The sequence below is a fragment of the Apodemus sylvaticus genome, chromosome 2 (genome assembly GCF_947179515.1).
Source record: "Apodemus sylvaticus chromosome 2, mApoSyl1.1, whole genome shotgun sequence".
In the NCBI taxonomy this organism is placed as follows: Eukaryota; Metazoa; Chordata; class Mammalia; order Rodentia; family Muridae; genus Apodemus; species Apodemus sylvaticus.
This window is the reverse complement of record NC_067473.1, coordinates 184,669,301-184,688,825: the sequence shown is the minus strand read 5'-3', so window position 1 is coordinate 184,688,825 and position 19,525 is coordinate 184,669,301. Positions and strand designations below refer to the sequence as shown.

The following is a 19,525-nucleotide window of genomic DNA, read 5'->3' as shown; positions in this document are numbered from 1 at the left end:
TGGTGTGCGCCACCACTGCCCAGCCCTTATGGTATTTTTTAACTTTGCATTTTATTGAGGGGGAAGAAAGAATGGAGTTCATGACTGCTATTTGGCTGTCACTGCTTTTTGTGGCTATCAGTGCTCAGAAAGCCTGCTTCTTCAGGGTTACCTCTAAACCCTCTAAACCCTCTACTTATTTTGGATTTTGCCTTTTGGGGGGTTTATTTAAATTTAAAGACCTTCCTGTGCCTTCCTGGCTGCTGTTTGCTGTACTTGGAGTTACCTATCCCTGGCTTGTTCTGTGACTGGTTCACTAGTCAATTTGTAGCTCCCTAAAGTTGCTACCTACGTCTGTAGACAATCTATGTGTCAACACCTCGTCTTGGGGAGTTAACTGAGTTACTTTTCATGGCATTTATCATTCCCTGAAATTACCCTGTTGATTATATTTGCTGTGTTCTTCCTATACTTCTTTACCACATTTTTCACCCCAGACATTCTCCATGTTGTGACAAACTGTTTTATGTCTATCACCGGGTTCCCATATACTCAGTGCTGGAAGAACAGCTGCATGTCCTAGGGATTTATGCTTACACAATAGATGAAGCAGATGATTGCCAGTGTTAGGAATTGTGTGTGGTTTTACAGTGTAGTGTGCTGGTGACTGAGTGAAAGCAGAGTGGAATACTAATTGTTTCTTTGACATCTATTAGGTTAATTTCATTGTGAGTGACTCGGGAGCACATGTTTTAAATTCATGGACTCAAGAAGACCAAAACTTACAGGAGGTATGTGCAGTTTTTGAAAATTATCTAAATGGTAAAACTTTCTAAGAATAATTAATTTAAAAAAATATCTTCACAGAGTTTTAAAATCCTAAGTTATATTACAAAAAAAAACAGCCCTTTCCATTTCAGCCCCATCAAGCAAATCTCAGCTCTAGTGTCTTTTTTTTTACTTACTTGTTAAATACAATTTCTACATAGCATTTATTGAATTCTTGATTTAAACTTTATCATGATTGTTAGTAATGATTTACTAAAACTTCCACACTCATGCCTTTCTAATTTTTTCTAATCAGAATTTTTGTTAGAATTTTTATTAGAATTCTGTATTTGCATAATAATATCCATAAAAGTATTATTCACTACTGTGCCAAATATTGTTTATGATTATTTGTAGATTTTATCATTTCCTTTTCCTCTATATACCTATTGTTGTATACCTGTATACATATTTACCTATATATATGTCTCTCAAATCTTCTCAGTGTTTGTCTTACCACAAGTGTATCAGATAATTCAGTGTTTCCTCTGCACTGACTGCATGACGCCAGGTGTCTTCTGCTTCTCACATTGCATCGATTCCTCTTTGTGCTCATTTGTCTGGTAGAGTATGGCCTCCTCAGTTCATGTAACATGATTTTTCTTACCAGTATTTTGGATATAGAAGGAATAATTTTATCAAAATTGTAAGGATCTCACTCCACTATTCCATTGATGCTGTTGAAGTCTAATGTCGTGCCATTTAAATGCTGAAGTCTTTGAGAATCTTTTCTTTCCTCATTTATATTCTGAACATTTTCAGTGTTCTGCCTGTGTGGGTCTTTTCTCACTTGTTAGATTGAACCTTACACTCTTTTTAGTAGAGGAAATTCTGAATTGTGTCTTTGATACTGTTCCTGTGTCTGTTCTATGTCTTTCTAGAATATTTATTAATAGGATGTTGGACTTCCCAGGTTAAAGTTACTTTTCTCATTGAGGACCTCTATTATTTGACTATTTTGAACCTTTTAACTCTTACTTGGAGGTTTTATTTGACTATTTTAATTTTCAAGAGCTTGTCCTTATATTTTAATTATGTCCTATTGCCAGATTTTTCTCGTTTTTTTGTCATGGCTTTTAGAACTGTAGGGTTATTAATTAGGACTTCCTTGAAGATCAGTTTTGATCTCTCTGTGCCCAGAGTTCTTTCCATGCTAAGACTTTACTTAAATGCCTGCTGACCTTTGGCTATGCAGTGTCATTTATTAGCAAGTCACTGAATGGGCAGTTAGAAGATCTTCAGTTGTGGGTAGGTATTCTTGACTGGGCTTCACTGTGCTATAAGCCAGAGTTGATCTCATTAAAGAACTGCAAAATGTCACAGTCAACAGATTATCTCTTAGGGATCTTGTAGGGTCTCCAGAGAGTGTCCTCTACTTTTTTACCTGTGTGCTGTAAACTTCATTGTCAGCTTTCTGGGATGAAAGAAAGGCGGGTTCTGCCATTCATAGGTGGACTTTGAGAATATACTCAATCTTGCCGTTTTTTAATGTAGACCTTTGCTATGTAAGAGAAGTTTTAGCTTTATGTGGCTATTTAAAATTTAATTATAGTTCCTTTGTACCCTTTGCTATGTTTAGGTGCTTAGTAAGCCACAGGTAGATAGTGGTTACTGTATGGACCAGGACAGACAGGAATTTAGCATTTCATCAAGCTCTGTTGGGCAGTGCTAGCTCAGGACCTTGCCTTTGCACTCTGTGGTGTACACTGCAAGGCATGTTACTAATGTGACTCTGTGTCTGTCTAGGGTTGCCTGGGAAAGGTTAGTAGACTAGGGTCTGAGTTGGAGTGTGCTGTATAACTGCCTTCAAGCTATTTGTAGGATTTTTAGTACCTTGTTTAGCCTTGCTTTGTGTGATGCATGGTGCCTCCTACTTGGAAATGCGCCCTTTCTGTACATGTTGTCATCTTGTCTTTCTTCCCATGTAGGTATTTAGGCTTCAGCAGGTTCAGTACTGTTATGCTCATTGCCAATTTTCCATTTTTATAATTCTCAGTGATATTTCCATATTCTTTTTTATTCATTGTCTACATTTAATATGGGGATTTTGTGCTTTTTTTATTGTGGCAGTGGTGGAAATGTTCTTGGGGATTAGATTTATGGCCTCCTACATGCTAGACAAGCACTCTAACATCAGCTGCATCTCCTTTATAGACTTTTCAGACCTTAAAATTATGATTCCCCTGCCTTACCTCCATATAGCTTATTAGATGCCTGCCCAATTAAGGCTGGTAGGTTTATGCTTTTTAAAAGTTCCTTTCCTACTTAATTCTTCACTGATGCCTATGAACAATATGAGACAAAGAGATTAATGAAATATTTGAATATACTATTTGAATGAATTTATTTAAACATTTTTCTGTTAATGAATACTCCTCAATGGAAATAATCCTTCCAAGGTTAGTTTTAATAGAAGACTATAAAATGTGTTTATCACTGTGCTTGGTCCTACAATATTTGTGATTAGTCTTTTAAACTGTAAGGATGCCTAACTTCTCATTGTTTTGAGGTAAGTCACTGAAGAAATGGGGTTTTATTGGCTTGCCTTTATACTTTTACTTCTCCAGAATATTCTTAATATTTTGTTAATTATTTGAAAACAATTTAAGGATTCTATACATCTTCACTATCTTTCAGGAAATGCCATAAAAAAAATCTTGGAACCTTTCTACTTGTGTGTAAATAAAAATCAGCACATACTGGTATAGCTCTTCCTTTCTGCACTACGGAGGTTTATCCATAGCATATGACTATAAAAGAAGTTGCTGGCACAACTTCTGATGTGCATGATGGCACAGTCCCATATTCCCAGCATTTAGGAGGCGTTGCAAAAAATATTAAAAAGAAGGGCAAGTTTCCGAGCTACACCAGCTACTCTCTGTCTGGCAGTCTCACAGCTTCGAGCTAGCCCCAGTCAGCACTCTTCCTCCTCCCAGTCTTTCCTTCCCAAATTCCAGTAACCCAGGAAATCAAAACTCTTGAAGCTTATAATTAACCAGTCAGATTTATATAACAATAAATTCTCAATTCACAAGATGCCCACCTAGATTAGACAAGTTATCCCAATTATTCTATCCTCTTATTGTATTCATGGCTACCTGTGGCTGTTTACAGCCATGCAGAATCTGGATTATCTTTCTGCTGCTCCGTCTTCCTTCCTCTGTCTCTGTTTTTGTAACTCTTCACTCTGCCTTCCTTTTCCCTGTCCAGTTACAGGCTTCTCGTATTAATATTTAGTGTGATTGGACAGGGAAGATTTTGCTAGGACGATTCCTGAGGCAGCAGGATCAGGAATTTAAAATAAGTCTTCACTACATAGTGTCATAGTTTGAGGGTAGCCTGGACTACAGCAGACCCTGTCACATAAAGTAAACCCAGCATACCAAATGAAGCAAGTTCCAAATGTCTAGTGTTGGGAGGAACCCTTCAGTATTCTGAAGTTTGAGTATATCAGGGCGAAACTCAATTGTGAGGACAACTCTAGTATGTCACTGATGTTGAATGCATTTGTTTGTTTGTTTGAAGTGTATATAGTACATTGTGCTTTGGTTATTCTCACACAGTGAGTTGTCAGAAATCCTCATGAATAATGAATGAAGTCACCTGGTTGTAAATATTTAGGCTGGAAGAACTTTCAACATTCTTTGCTATGTAATTCCTTCCTCATGCAGGCAAAATGCCCAAGACCCACAGCTACCAGAGATGGTCTTTCTAGTGTGGCACCCATCTCTAGTCTATATACATGGTTTTTTGTTTTTAATTTTCACACTTGAGGGGTTTAGGTCTTACTTGTCTGTTAAATAAAGCTTGACCAAGAGTGTCACTAATATGGAACAAGTTCTATTATTTTTCAGTTAGATGAAGAAAAGGGCCAGAAGAGCTTGACCAGGGTCACACAGGTAATAAAAGACTGAAGAGACTGTCAATCCATATCTGACTCCAAAGCTTTTTTCCCTCTGCTTTCCCAAGGAAATATATTATCTCCTCTTGTAAACCAATGCTTGTTAAGCTTTTCCTATTTTGCTGGGTTATTTAGCAGTTTATAAATAATATTCTCTCTTCTTGTAGTTACTTTTATCCATCTAATTTTAAAAAATGTTCATCTCTACCCATACATGTGTACCTCCATGTATGTGTTTCATAATCATGTTCATTACTTTTCCTGTTGTCGTGGCATAATGCCTGTCAAGCAATTTAAGGGAGGAGAGCATTACTTTGGTTCAAAGTTTCAGATGAGTACAGTCCCATCTTGGCAGAGAAGGCATGGTGACTGCATCCCTGTCTGGAGCTATCTGTGTGGGAATGTGAGATTGGCAGATCAGGAGGCCAAAGGGGACACTTGAAGCCAGGCCAGGCTGTCTCCCTCAAAGACCTGCCTTACATTTGCTTTGTGGGCTCCCAAATGCAGAGGTTTCATAGCCTGAAACAGCGCCACTAGCTGGGGACCTCCTGTGCAAACATGGGAGCCTGTGGACGTTGATTTGCACTAAGTACAAATTGTTAAAACACTGCCCACTTTTAATTTCTTCTTTGGTTATTGGTGCTAAAACTTGTTTGTGGCAGTTGAAGAGAGCTGAACCAGTGCCATTCTAAACAGCTTTACATTAGCAATACCCTGATTCCAAATCACAGTGTAAAGAGAAACTGCAAATCAATGCTTAAAAAAACAAACCCTTTATTTCATTGATTACAAAAATAATATGTGTTGATGGAGTAAGAAGTGATGTTTTAATATGAATACATCATATGACATTCAAATCAGGTAAACTGTATCTGCCTAAATTTAACATTCCTTTAGACTAAAAAGTTTTAAAATTCTTTCTTAGACTAGAGATGTGACTCAGTTGGTAGAACACTTGTGTTTGTGGTAGGTATGAAGCCCTGCATTTAGATCTGTGGTAGTAAATGCCCATGATCTCAGCGCCAGAGTTGACGGTAGTAGCTGTTCAGAAGTCAGGTTACCCTCAGCTGCATCGAGATTGAGCCTAGCTGGAGCTACCTGAGTACCTTCTACAAACAAACCATCCTAGCATAGAAATAGCCAATTCTCCATTTCTTTCAACTTTGTTGGTCCTGGAAATCAAACTCAAATCACCAGGCTTGACAGCAAGCACATATCACCACTGAGCCATCTAGCAGCCCTCCTTTCCTATTTTTATAAATCTAGTCACCGTGATATTCTTGGTTCCCTTGCATCGTGTGAAGGTTTCTACTGTGACATAGAAATAATGTATTGGCAAACCCAGTACACGTGATGCTCAGCAAATGTATACATTGTATAGTTGTTTAAGTCTGGTAAGCAGTGTTCAACAGTCCTTTAGCCCCCACCCCCAAACCCATTTAAATCCTAAACTATTTGAATTGATGTTTCTGCTGAAGATGACGTCTTGCACCTGTTGTTCATTTGAGTGAAAATGTGTCACTTGTTTTTGTTTTGTTTTGATTTATTTTTTCTTTTATATTTTTCTTTTTTTTTTCTCTTTTCTCTTTTTTTTCTTTTTTCTTTTTTTTGAGATGAGGTTTTACTGTGTAGTCCTCACTGGCCTAGAAATGATGGTATAGGCAGGATGGCCTTGAACTTATCAGGATCCACCCATATTATCTGCCTTTCAAATTCTGGAATTAAAGACGGGCCACCAAAACTGCAGTGTTAATATGTTTTTATTTTTAAAAAAAAATCATTTAATATAAAATAAGATTACTTATTGGTAGGATAGAATATGCTTATTTTCTTATATTAATGTTTTATAAATCCTTTGAATGTCTTGAGGTGTTAATTCTGCAATAATATTAGAATTCATAGATATTTAGAATACCAGATAGATTTATGGGCTTTTATAATAGAATCTTACATGAAAATTTTAAATGTCCTTATTCATTCCACAGAATGTAATGAGTTGGAAAGTAGGGAGCCAAAACAATGAGATTATCATGTTTTATAGTTAATATACTTGATTTCTCAGTCATGCAGTCCTTCTACCTCACCATCTTCAGTATCTAGGACCACAGGCACATGACACAGAGATTCCTCTTTTAAAAAGCTATACTGAGAATAACTCATATATCATGAAATTTGCTCATTGAAAGTATAGAATTATTGAACTATACTGTTACTAAAATTTTAATATATTCACAACTGTGTATAGAATATTCCCTCACTTCGAAAACATCCCCATACATACTGGTTATTACTACTTTTTATTTCCCAACTTCTAGACAACTAATCACTAATCTTTCTGTATAGATTTCTCTGTTCTAGTATTTTTATGTGAATGGAATCCTGTAGTATGTGGCTTTGTAACTAGCTTCTTTGACTTAGCATTTGCATCGTTTTCAAGGTCCATCCATAATGTTGTTTATGCTTCCCTCCCACCGCCCAAGACAGTTTCCTCTATATATTATAGCCCTGGGTGTTCTGGACCCCACTCTGTAAGACCAGGTTGCCCTCAAACTCAGAGATCACCTGCCTCTGCCTCTTGAGTACTGGGATCAAAGGTATGTGCTACCACTGCCTGGGCATTTTTGTTTTAATTGTGTATGTATTCATGATTTTTTTTTGTGTGTGTGTGTGTGTGTATGTGTGTGTGTATGTGTGTGAATCCATGTGGAGGATCAGAGGGCAGCTTTGTGGACTCATTTCTCTCCTTCCATCTTTACATGGTTATGCACTGAACTCAAGTTGTCAGGTTTGCATCATTAGCTAGCAAGAGGACAAGCCATCTCTTTAGCTCTCTGTTCATTTTTTATTATAGACTGTTGTATTAGTATGTACTTCATTTTGTTTGTCAGGCATTGGACATTTGGGGCTTTTATGGGTAATAGTGCTGCAAACACCCATACATGCTTTTCATGTGAAAATTATGACCCTTTGTTTTGTTTTTTATACATACTTAAGAGTGGAATTGGTTGGTGATTTGGTAACCTGTATTTAACACTTTGAAGAACTTCCAAACTCTTTGACAGTAATAGATATACCACGTGCCTCCTTCCAGCAGTGAATGTGAGGGTTCATGTTTCTCTGGGTGCTTATCGATGCTTGCTTTTTATTATCTGACTTTGGATTCTAGACTCTAGTACATATAACATTACTTCATCTGAAAATTGTATTTCTCTAATGAGTAATAGCATCGAACATTTCTTCATGTGCTTACTGGACACAAAGAAGTCAGCTGAGACTGAAAGGAGCCATACTGAAACTGTAGATCATTTGGGTGATGTTGCGTCTTGGTAGTATAGTCTTTCATTCCATGAGCATAGGAAGTTGTTCTCTGTATGTAGATCTCTTTAATTTCTTTAATCAGTGTTTTATAGTTTTTAAGGTGTAATCTTTTCATTATTTTGTTAACGTTTGCAGTTTTTTGGTTTTTGGGTTTTTTTTTGTTTGTTTGTTTGTTTGGTTTGGTTTTTTTGGATTTGGTTTTTTTGAGACAGGGTTTCTCTCTGTCCTGACTGTCCTGACTGTCCTGGAACTCACTCTGTAGACCTGGCCGGCCTCGAACTCAGAAATCCGCCTGCCTCTGCCTCCCAGAGTGCTGGGATTACAGGCGTGTGCCAGCTTCATTATTTTGTTAAATGTATTCTAAGTATTTTCTTTTTTTTAAGAGTTATTCTAAATTGGTTCCCCCCCCCCCCTTAATTTTCTTTTGGGATCCTTTGTTCTAAGTATATAGAAATATAATTAATTTTTTGTGTATTGATCTTATATCCTACAACTTTAATCTTGATTTGTGTAGGTAATTAGGGTTAATACTTTTAGTCTTCAACCATTAATTATGATGCCCTCAAAGGGTTTTTCAGGAAATTGTTTCCAGTCCATTGGTTTTTTGATTTGTATGTTGTCAAAACCTTTTCCTGGGTTTATATGAAGTGATGGTGTGGTTTGGGTTTTTTTATTGGTAATATGTTTTACATTTACTTTTTTGATGCTAAATTAGCTTGATTTTATTTTTATTATTTTTTTTATTATTTGAAACATTTTTAAATTTTAAATGTATATTGATAATGTTCCTCTCCCCCAAGCCCTTTCCCTTCCCTACCCACCCAACTTTTTAGTTCTTTCTCAAAAACCAAAACAATAACCTTCCTTCCCCAGAACCAAGAAAATAAAGTGATACACCACCCAAAACAAACAGCAGCAAAACCCCTACTAAACTGTAACCAAATAAATTGTGGAGTCCATTATATGGTCAACTAGTTACTCCTGATCATAAGGCATGTCCTAGAATGGTTGATACACCCTGTGTCACTCCATTGGAAAAAACTGATTATCTCTCTTCTAGCAGGTAAAAATGACAGGTCAGTTGTTAACCTTTGCCCTAGTAGCTAGGCATTCATTCATTTGTTCTTTTTTTTTTTTTTAATGTAACAAAATAAAATAAGATAAAATAAAACTATCACATCAAAATTGGACAAGAGAAAACAGCAAAAGGAAAAGACTTGAAGAGAAGGCACAAGAGTCAAACACATTCATTCACACACTCAGGAATCCCATACAAACAGTAAATTGGAAGCCAGAATATAAGCACAGAGGACCCACATCTCTGCAGCCCCTATGCATGCTGTCCCAGTCTCTCTGAGTTCATATGAGCTTTTCTCTGGTGGACTAAGAGAGCTTCATTTTCTTGGTGTTATTCATCCCCTCTGGCCTTTCAACTCTTCCACCTCTTCTTCCAAGGAGTTTATCTGAGCTTTGAGGGGAACGATTCTATGGAGACATCTCATTTAGTACTGAGTGTTTGTCTTAGAGTTTCATTGCTGTGAAGAGACTCCGTAGCTATGACAACTCTTATAAAGGAAAACATTCAGCTGGGACTAACTTACAGTTCAGAGGCCTATTCCCTTACCCTCATGGTGAGAGTGATGTGGCATGCATGCAGAAATGGTGCTAGAGAGGTAGCTGAGAGTTCTGCATCTGGACTGCAGGCAGCAGGAAGAGACAGTGAGCCACACTAGGCCTGGCTTGAGCTTCTGAAACCTCAAAACCCATCCCTAGTGGCACACTTCCTCCAACAAGGAGGAACAACATCTCCTAGTAGTGCCATTCCCAATGGGCCATTGAGGGCCATTTTTTTTCAAACCACCTAGTGTTCCAAGGTCCCTCACTCCATAATGTTTGGCTGTGGGTCTTTGCTCCCATCTTCTTACAGAGTAAGCGTCTTTGGTAATGGCAGCGCAAGGCATTGACCTATGAAAATGGCAGAATATTATTATAAGTCATTTTATCACTACATTTTTTTAGACCATTATTATTTGGTTTTACTCCAGGTCCCTGGGCTTTCTGGTCTCAAGTTTGTGATCACACAAACAGTGTCGGGTTTGAATTCCATCTCAGGGAGTGGCCTTAAATCAAATCAGTTATTGATTGGTTATTCCTGCAAGCTTTGAGCCACTGTTACCTTATCCTGTGTTGCAGGTAGTACACCATTGCAGATAAAGGGTCTTAGTGTTTTGAGAGCATGCAGAGTACCTTCCTGTACCAAAGGTGTTGGAATGTAGGAGCAAAGGCTCTCTAGGCACCAGCTTGACATATCCATTCAGTGAGTTGTATGGGTGTTGTCTGCAGCAGTGGGGCCTTGCTGTCAATTGTGGAGAGCAACCTATAGTCTTGGCAACAGCCTGAGTCGTTTGGAGATTCCTGTGGGGCTCCTTTGGCCAATAACTCAATCCTGGTACTAGAAGCTTCATTTGGTTACAAGAAGTGGCCATTTGGGACTGTCTTCTCCATTATTTGGAGATTTCACTTAGATTACTTTTGTATGTATATATGTGTGTGCATGTATATATATATATATATATATATATATATATATATATATATATATATATATATTACAAAATTTCTACTGTATTAGGTTTCCATATTACCCTTCCAATATTCCTTAATTTTAGCTGTCTCTTCCCATATTCCCTCCCACAAGCCCTTTCTCTCTTCTCTTTCTATTTGATTCTAAGTTCACTTTCATTCTTGACCGAAATCTTCCATGGTTATGATGTGTTTTGTTAGATTTGGCTTGCTAGTATTTTGTTCAGGGAGTTTGTATCCATATATATGATTTTTTTGTTTTTATTTTATGTGCATTGGGGTTTTGCCTGCATATATATCTGGTGAGGGTGTTAGATCCCCTGAAACTGGAGTTATAGACAGTTGTGAGGTGCCATGAAGGTACTGGCAATTGAATGTGTGTGTTCCTTGGGGAGAGCAACCAGTGTTCTTAATTGCTCAACCAACTGTCCAGCTCCTTGTCCATATTTTAAGAAGTATTGGTTTGTAGTTTCTTCAGGATGTTTTTGTCCTACTTGTCATTGTTATTTTTTTGTCAACATAGTTGTTTCTCCTTTTACTTAGCTAATGGCAGCACTAGCCACTGTGGGGCCTCCTAACCCTCGGGCAGATCCAGAATGCTGCAGCATTCTGCATGGTCTTGTTGCAGCAGTGGAAACCCTTTGCAAAATTACCGAATACCAACATGAGGCTCGCACTTTACTCATGGAGAATGCAGAAAGAGTTGGGAATAGAGGACGGATAATCTGCATTACAAATGCAAAAAGGTAGGATGCTAATCACAGTGATCCTTTGCTTGAGAGAATTTTAATTACTATGATTTTATTTTACAAAGTGTGGATGGCCTCTAAATATGTTTGGATATGCAAATGATTCTCAAATTTATTTCTAGTATTTGCCTTTAATAGACTGGGCTTATTCAGTTCTAAATAAAAATCCATCCTGATAAGCTGCACAAGCTTATGTATATCTGCACTCTTAGTACTTGGGAGGTGTGGCAGGAAGATGGCACTGAGTTTGAGGCTAGCCTAACCTATGTAGTGAGTTCCAGGTTAGCCAGAGCTACTCTCAACAAAATCATCTTAGTGAAAACTATTTAAATTATCATGTAGATTGATAAAACAATTTTTTTCACTGATTTTTTTTTTAAGCTAACAATTTGATAATGAAGTACATTCAGGACAGTCTTTGCTGAAGTAATTTTTTAAAAGTATTTATTTTTATTTTTTAAACCATATGTACACATGTGTCTGTGAGTGGGTTTACACATGAGTACAGGTGCTGCAGAGGCTAGAAGTGACGTCAGATCCCCCTGCAGCTGGAGTTACAGGCAGCTGTGAGCTGCTGGACATGGGTTCTGGGAACCAGCCTAAGGTCCTCTGCAAGAGCAGTGCTTGCTCTTGACCTCTGAGCACTCCCTCCAGCCCTGCTCAAGTAATTTGATGGGCCAGTGTCAGCATGCTGTAATTGAATAGTGGCTTTGACTATTTTCTTACTATTTGTTCCTGTAAGTTTTCTCTCTCTCTTTTTAAAAAACATAGTGATAGTCATGTACGAATGCTTGAAGACTGTGTCCAGGAAACAATTCATGAGCATAACAAGCTTGCTGCAAATTCAGATCAGTGAGTATAATTCATGGATGAAATAACTGTCTTTAACTCCTTATGATATAATTTCATATTTATTTGCAACAATTTTTTTTGTATGTTTGGTAGCATTCCCTTGATTTTTCTTACTTAATAAATTAGCATAATGCTATAAGTTTGATCAGGATTTTTCATTTTCCTTACATTTTAGAGTATTACTTTCTTTTCACAGGAAAAGGGTTAAGAATCCTAAAATAATACCTAAATTATAATGCATATTTGTTTCAGTAAGTCATTATTATACACTTCTAGGAACTTACAAAATGTGCAGATTAAGGATGTTATTATTCAGCTCACTGCATAGTGAATTTAATTTTAAATAATAGCAGTTTAAAAGAACATTAGTTTCCTTTACACTCAGCAATATTTAGGGATGATCAAAAGTGTTATGTTTGTTTGTTTTTCTGTACCAAACAATTTTGCCATTCTGTGGGCAACATCTTGCTAACCTGCAGTTCATTTATGATACCAGCTCTCTAAAGTTAGTGCGGCCTCTAGAGATTAAAAGCTCAGTTTTTCAGAATTGAATACCTTCCTTATTCTTTGAGACACCAATGTCAGTCTGACTTGCTAACCATCAGTTGTTCCTACAGCTCCATCATGTCTGACAGTTTGCCGTGAACTAGGATGCTAATGTGTTTTAAAGGATACAGGTAAAGCAGGTGACATATTGCAAAGCAGAGGAAGTCCCAGGTGTAGGAGTTTTTACCCCTTGGAGATGAATGTGTATGGATGTGTTCGTGTCAAGATCCTGAGCCTTTCATCTCTGGGGCTTTCATGGAGATGTCACACAGGCGCGACTGGATATTCTTCAGCTCCCCCTTTCCTTCCTAAAGGAAGGCAGAGTAGGATTCAAAGGTCCCAAGCTTCTAACAAAAGCATTATCTTTCTGGTAATATCTTCTCTATCCAGGAGCTGTGAAGACTCCCAAGTCAGATCATTAACACAGAGGAACTGGTACTCAGGACATTCCCAGAGATTTAGGAACCAGCTGTCAAGAACTTAGATCCAAGGTCAAATAGTAGAGAGCTGAAGATACTTTTAGTACCCATAGTACTTAGGACTAAAGTCCTATAAGTAAGGGTTTTAGGAGCTCTGTCCCATCTGCCCAGTCCATAGACCAAATGTTGCATCACAGCCAATAAAGGTGTGTTTATTGCAGTTGTACTGGACTGCAGTTGAGATTGAGCAGTTACTAATTTTCTTATGGGAATAAGTGACATTTCTATTAGAAGTGGAACTGTCCTTAGTAGAAGGATCCTCAAGTGTTTGGAAATATCTTGTGCAGTTTACTTGTGAATGGTTTAGTAAGAAACAGTCTTACCTCTATTCAGAGTCAAAAGAACATAGATATAACTAATAGTGAATGTGTATGTAGAATATATGGATTTTCATTGAATATACTACTGTCAGCTTTTCTTCAGAATACAAAGTTAGGGAAGGGCTGGTGAGATGGCTCCGTATCTGACAACACGACATCCTCTGATCTCTATCTCCACGTGTGCACTGGTACACTCCCTCCCATAAAAATGTAATTTTGAAAAACTGAGGACACTTTTTAGTCTTATTTTCTTAGAAGTAATCATTTACAGTTTGCAGTTATTATTGCCTGATTTTTGTCCTTAAAAAAAATTAAGAAATTCAATATACAAATACTCATTTTCTTTGTGATGATTATAGAAAATCTTGAGGCCTTTCTCTCCATTGTTATTTTTAACTTTGAACAGATTATGCAAAGATTGTCATATAATTAGATACATTATGCTTTGTACAGTCTCTTACTCTCCACAGTAACTTGGTCTGAGCATCTCATCTGCTAGTGGCAGCAGGAGAGGGATTGCCTCAGTGACGTTGCGGGAAAGCAGGGCCCTGGTGCATGGCTGTGACCCAGCACCCACTGTCAGTGTTTTTATTACTTAAATACACAGAGGAAGGTTTTGTATTTCATTTAAATGAATGCAATTATTTATTATACACTGTGTAACTGTGTAGCTTAGAGTGATAACAGTGATATCTAATTATAGTTTTATTTATTATGTACATAATACTAATTATTATTAGGTTGAAATGGTTTGCTTGCCTGAATTCTTTATAATATCCATTCTAACATTTTAAGTGAAAGTTTCTTTTTTAAGTCTCATGCAGATTCAAAAATGTGAGCTGGTCTTGATTCACACCTACCCAGTTGGTGAAGATAGCCTTGTGTCTGATCGTCCTAAAAAAGAAGTAAGTGTGGAAGTACTGCAGGAAAAGATGGTTGTGAGTTCAAATTAAGCAGTACTAAGAATGATAGCATTAAACTGATCCCATTGCTGTTTTTTTCTGCCAAGAAACTATTTGAAAGTTTGAGAACAAACCTATATGTCAAACACCTAAGTAGTCAGAATAGACTGTTGTAATTACAGATGTTAGATATTTCTTCTTTTTCCATCATTACTGACATTTATTTTAATAAAATGTGTTGCAAATCCTTATAATTTTTATTCTTACTATTCTTTAATGTGAATTTTAGTTACTTCAGTAACTCTAACTTTTCCTCATTTTGAGAGATGGAGTGTATTCTAATCTCAGAGGGCAAAGAAACCAACTTAAAAAGTAGAAAAATTTTAAATGAAAAGATAATTTTGTTGGTAGATATCTACATATCACATCTTCATTGGTAGTTTGTATTCAGAAATACAAATCTATCCATGTATGTAGTTATACTAAATGTATAGTAGTATGCCAATTTTTTTTTAATTTAACCGTATTCACTATTACTTTAGAATATGAATTTTTGTATTTAAGTGGTATTTTCAGGTTGTTAACTATCATTTTTAGGTGGTTTCCTGATTACTTTATGTCTCTTTTTTGTGACACAATATGTTGGTTTTACTTTTTGGTAACTAAAACAATTAAATATACTATTATTGCCTGGAATTAATAAAATTTTGTTAGTTTACTAATTTTTTTGCTCCCTTACCTCATACTGGTTATAAAGTCAGATGCTTGTGATTTCCATGTTCCTTCTTAATTTTTATTTGCAGTTTTGTCCTTTATACAGAGTGAGTTATTTTTCTTATAGTATCTCTGTGACTTAAAGGCTATTTTCATATCGATAAGCAGAACTTAAAAAATACAAATATGTATTTTAGTGAATGGTTCCTCTAGGTTTTAAGAGGACAGTGTCTGTATTGTGACTACCTAATGGTTCACATAGTTCCTGACCTATAGTATAGTAAACAGATTACATATATTACAGATGAAACTTCATTAATGAAATAATTATCCTTGCTAGCTTTTATACTCTCCTGACCCATCTTAAAAAGCCAATGGACACTTAATAGTCTATAGTAAAATACTCAGCAGAGAGCTACCATGAAATAATGCCTTGTGGATTATCTTTCTTGGTACTTTCCTACAGTTGTCCCCAGTTTTGACCAGTGAAGTCCACAGTGTCCGAGCTGGGCGGCATCTTGCTACCAAGTTGAATGTTCTAGTACAGCAGCATTTTGACTTGGCTTCAACAACCATCACAAACATTCCTATGAAGGTAGGCAGTTCTGAGAGCTCTTGTGTGCTTTTTAATTGTTTGCTTGACATGCCTTATTCACTTTAATTGAACCTTTACTTTTTCTCCCCATATCATATTTTGTTTTGCTAGCCCACATTCAGTGTCTTTGAACAGGTCAGTAAATACTGAAAATCAAAAAGAAAGGATCACAGAACAAAATGTGCTATTACTATTTCTAATAAGAACATATCATAAGATTCTTAAAAACTATGTTCTTATTTTTTTTTATCAAAATCTATATTTTAAATTATTTCTCTGTGATTCTTTTCCTGAGAGCTGTATAATTAGATTTAACTTGTATATTTGAGTGGATCTTTTATTTCCTGTACTTTCATTCTTACCCACCCAAGTGTAAAGATGTTGATAAAGGTCTGACTAGCAGAAAACAGCCCCTGGCTTCCAGTTGATTTAGCTCTTCTGATAGAGAGCTGTGGGTATGAGTCTATGGCTATACCAATGGGCTTTGCTTAGGAGTCTGTCACTCTAGTCATGCTGTCATTAAGTCGTCAGGATGAAGCAAAATGCCTGGCCCACAGTAAGCTTCAAATGAGTCATTACTATATTGGGTCCACACTGTAACAACTTTTGCCTAAAAATTCATGGTGACTTTATTGGAGTCCAGTTTCAACTTTTTTACTTTCTTATTATTGAGACAAGGTTTCACTTTATAGTCCATGCTGACTTGAAATGTGTGATCCTCCTGCCTCAGCTTCTCTAATGCTAGGCTCACAGTTGTGAATCATAGTACCCAGCCTTGTTTTCAATTCTTTTACCATTATCTCATGGATACTAAATTGCATGAGAAGTCATCTTAGATTTTCATTTTTTAATCCTCCCACGGTGGTTGGCTGGTTCTTTGCTACTTCTAGGAGACCTGTAGCAGGCATTGGATAAGAGGCCGTGAACAAGTAAAACTTTGTAACAAACTCCAGCTTATGTCTGAGTTGAAACAGAATTGCCAGGAAGGCAGCAGGTGGCTTGCTTGTTGGACTTGATACTGTGTGCCTCTGTAGTCTGTGCTCTTTCTGTTAATAGATAATATAAAAAACAAGTTACTAAGCTTGTTTATTAGTTAGTATTTGCTATTTTAAATAAGTGGTGTTCATTAATTCACTGCAGGTATTTAAAGATGCTATTGCCTATTTTTAACAGGTATTTTAAGTTCAATTTACATAAATTATTCCAATGATATTATATTTGGGTATTTAAACTATTGGCAAGAAGATACATTTGTAGTAAAATTCAAAAATTCCAGAAGAATCATTTGTGTTAATTCTGACATAAGAAAGTTATTACCTGTGCCAGTGTTCAGTGAATAGTTCTACAATAGAATTTGTTACACTGTTGGAAAGTATTGCATCTTTAAATAAATGAGAGCAAAACATCCTCTTATTTAGCTAATGTTGTAGATAGAATATATTTGACCTCACTTGCAGCAAAAAGCAAAGTGAGTAATTTATTTCATTATTTTGAAAGCAGACCCCAGTTATTTAAAATGTCTTAAACTTTGCTTAAAGGAAGAGCAGCATGCCAACACATCCGCCAACTATGACGTGGAGCTACTTCATCACAAAGATGCACATGTAGATTTCCTGAGAAGTGGTAAGAGGCGTTACCCAGGATTCTCACCAAGCACACAGACTGAGCTCATCTTTGTCCTAATTCCCATGCAGTGTCACCAGCATCATTTCTGTCAACTTGGCGCAAATTACATTCACCTGGGCAAAGGGCATCTCAAGTGGAAAATGGATTTCATCAGATTGGCTTGTGGCTGTTTGTGGGGCATTTTCTTAATTGCTAATTGATGTACTGCCATCCCTGGGCAGGTGGGGTGGGGATATTCAGAGAAAGGTAGCTGAGCAGGCCCGGATAAGCCAGCTGGTAAGCAGCGTTCCTCTGTGGCCTGTGTAGTTCTGTCTTCAGGTCCATGACCTACATTGCCAGATCCTCCCTCTGTTGTCTCCTTGCTCCCTGATGCAAAGATCTTGGCATCTGCTGTCTCTCTGCTCAGAATGCTTTCTCCTCTTTTCCTTTAATTTTTACACCATTCTCTGAGAACTTAAGCCAATCTTTCTATCTAAAGGAGGCTTTTCCAGTACTTTAGAATAGGTCAGATCTCGGTGCCAGAGGCTCTCATAGCATATATATACACACATATATATATACCCATATATACATATATATGTATGTATGTGTGTGTGTGTGTATGTGTACATATATCTTCTTCAACAAAGTATCTTTGACAACTTTGTAATTTCAAATTTTCCCACTGTTGGATTGGCACATCTGCTCTGCCACACTGCAGGTTTCATGAAGGCAAACGTATTGACTGTTCTGCTTCCTTATATAAGGAGCCTTTATGCTTCCTCTAAAGAAACACACTAGGGTTTACTTGTGCATTTTAGAATCTTAAACCTTTTGAGTATTGGCTATGTTACTATCATATCTGAGGTCTATAAAATTTTTATTACTGGTTATTAAGACAGTGACCTAAATTACTTAAACCAGTGAATGAAAAATTTGGAGGAAAATTACTTATTGATGCTAACCATAGTTTATATCCACCTTCTATTTGGCCTTTTCCACTGAGATTTTGTAAAAAGTGTGTTCTCATAGAGCTCTTCTCTCTTCCAGAGTTTAAACTTTGAAAACTTAAATAACCACCACTTTGAAGTTGGTGACCTCCTTAGTAAAGTTAATGTTTCTATGACCTCTCTAAAGGTGACAGCCACTCAGGGGGCAGCAGCAGAGAAGGGACATTTAAAGAGACAGTAACCCTGAAGTGGTGCACACCCAGGACCAACAGCATTGGTAAGGAGAAGGGCTGGGGGAGCTAGGGCATGCACATGCAAAGGTCTGTAAGTGCAAAGTTGAATCTCAAGTTTCCTTTTAAATTTTGTTTTTCATTGCCTTAAAGGACTCAGCAAGCAGATTTGCTTTCTTTTAGGTGTAGGATATTGTATTCTTTCAAGTCAGTGGTTTTTTTTGTTTTTTGTTTTTTTCTATTTCAGAATTACACTATTGCACTGGAGCTTACCGAATTTCACCTGTTGATGTAAATAGTAGACCTTCTTCCTGCCTCACTAATTTTCTCCTCAATGGTAACCATCATTTAAAGGCTTGTCTTCAGTTATTATTAAGTGGGGTCATTCATGTCATGATGGTCTGTTTACCAAGATTGCTTTAAATTCATGTGATTGGAAATAGCCTTTAACAGTTTTGCTGGGGGCAGAAATTAACTTTCTTTCTGATTTCCAGGTTTTATATCTAAGTGAGTTTTATCCAACATAGTTTTAAGAATTTTTATTAGAAATTTGGTCTTTAGGGTCTGACTTAACACTTTTTTGGAAGCTTAGGGTAATCTTAAGTTTTGGAACTATTGATTAAAAGTCTGTGCTTTTTTCCAAGGTTATTTTCATTACAATGTTCAGTTTGATTATCATAATATGTAAAATCTAAATTCAACAGTATTCGGCACATGAAATAGAAATAGTTATACCAAAAAGGTGGCATTGTGAACAGGGATGAGACTGCCTTTTCCTCAAATACTTTGTAGCCTTAATAACCTGAGAATTCCCCAGTAGTTTAATTTTGATTTTGAATGTCTAGGAGAAAATTTTTTTATGAGTTTGAAATTCACTAAAGCAAATATACCATTATAATTGTGAAAATAGCCGTATGCCTGTGTAAACCTTAAAGAGTCTGAGAGAAGCTAAGTATTAGGAGAGAAGTGTAGAT

General features: G+C 36.7%; 1 protein-coding gene across 4 annotated transcripts in view; it reads left to right on the top strand.

Annotated features, from left to right (window-relative positions):
• Ints13 (integrator complex subunit 13) overlaps positions 1 to 19,525 on the top strand; it is a 29,143-nt gene that overhangs the window by 2,394 nt on the left and 7,224 nt on the right. For 2 of the 4 annotated variants that reach the window (XM_052175274.1, XM_052175276.1), the window contains exons 3-11: positions 696 to 770; positions 4,662 to 4,706; positions 11,153 to 11,355; positions 12,130 to 12,210; positions 14,370 to 14,460; positions 15,638 to 15,766; positions 17,305 to 17,389; positions 18,509 to 18,598; positions 18,799 to 18,888. In XM_052175274.1, coding sequence (XP_052031234.1) covers positions 696 to 770; positions 4,662 to 4,706; positions 11,153 to 11,355; positions 12,130 to 12,210; positions 14,370 to 14,460; positions 15,638 to 15,766; positions 17,305 to 17,389; positions 18,509 to 18,598; positions 18,799 to 18,888 — 889 coding nt within the window. The remainder of the gene's footprint in view (positions 1 to 695; positions 771 to 4,661; positions 4,707 to 11,152; positions 11,356 to 12,129; positions 12,211 to 14,369; positions 14,461 to 15,637; positions 15,767 to 17,304; positions 17,390 to 18,508; positions 18,599 to 18,798; positions 18,889 to 19,525) is intronic. The other 2 variants (XM_052175275.1, XM_052175277.1) reach the window with 1 other exon arrangement.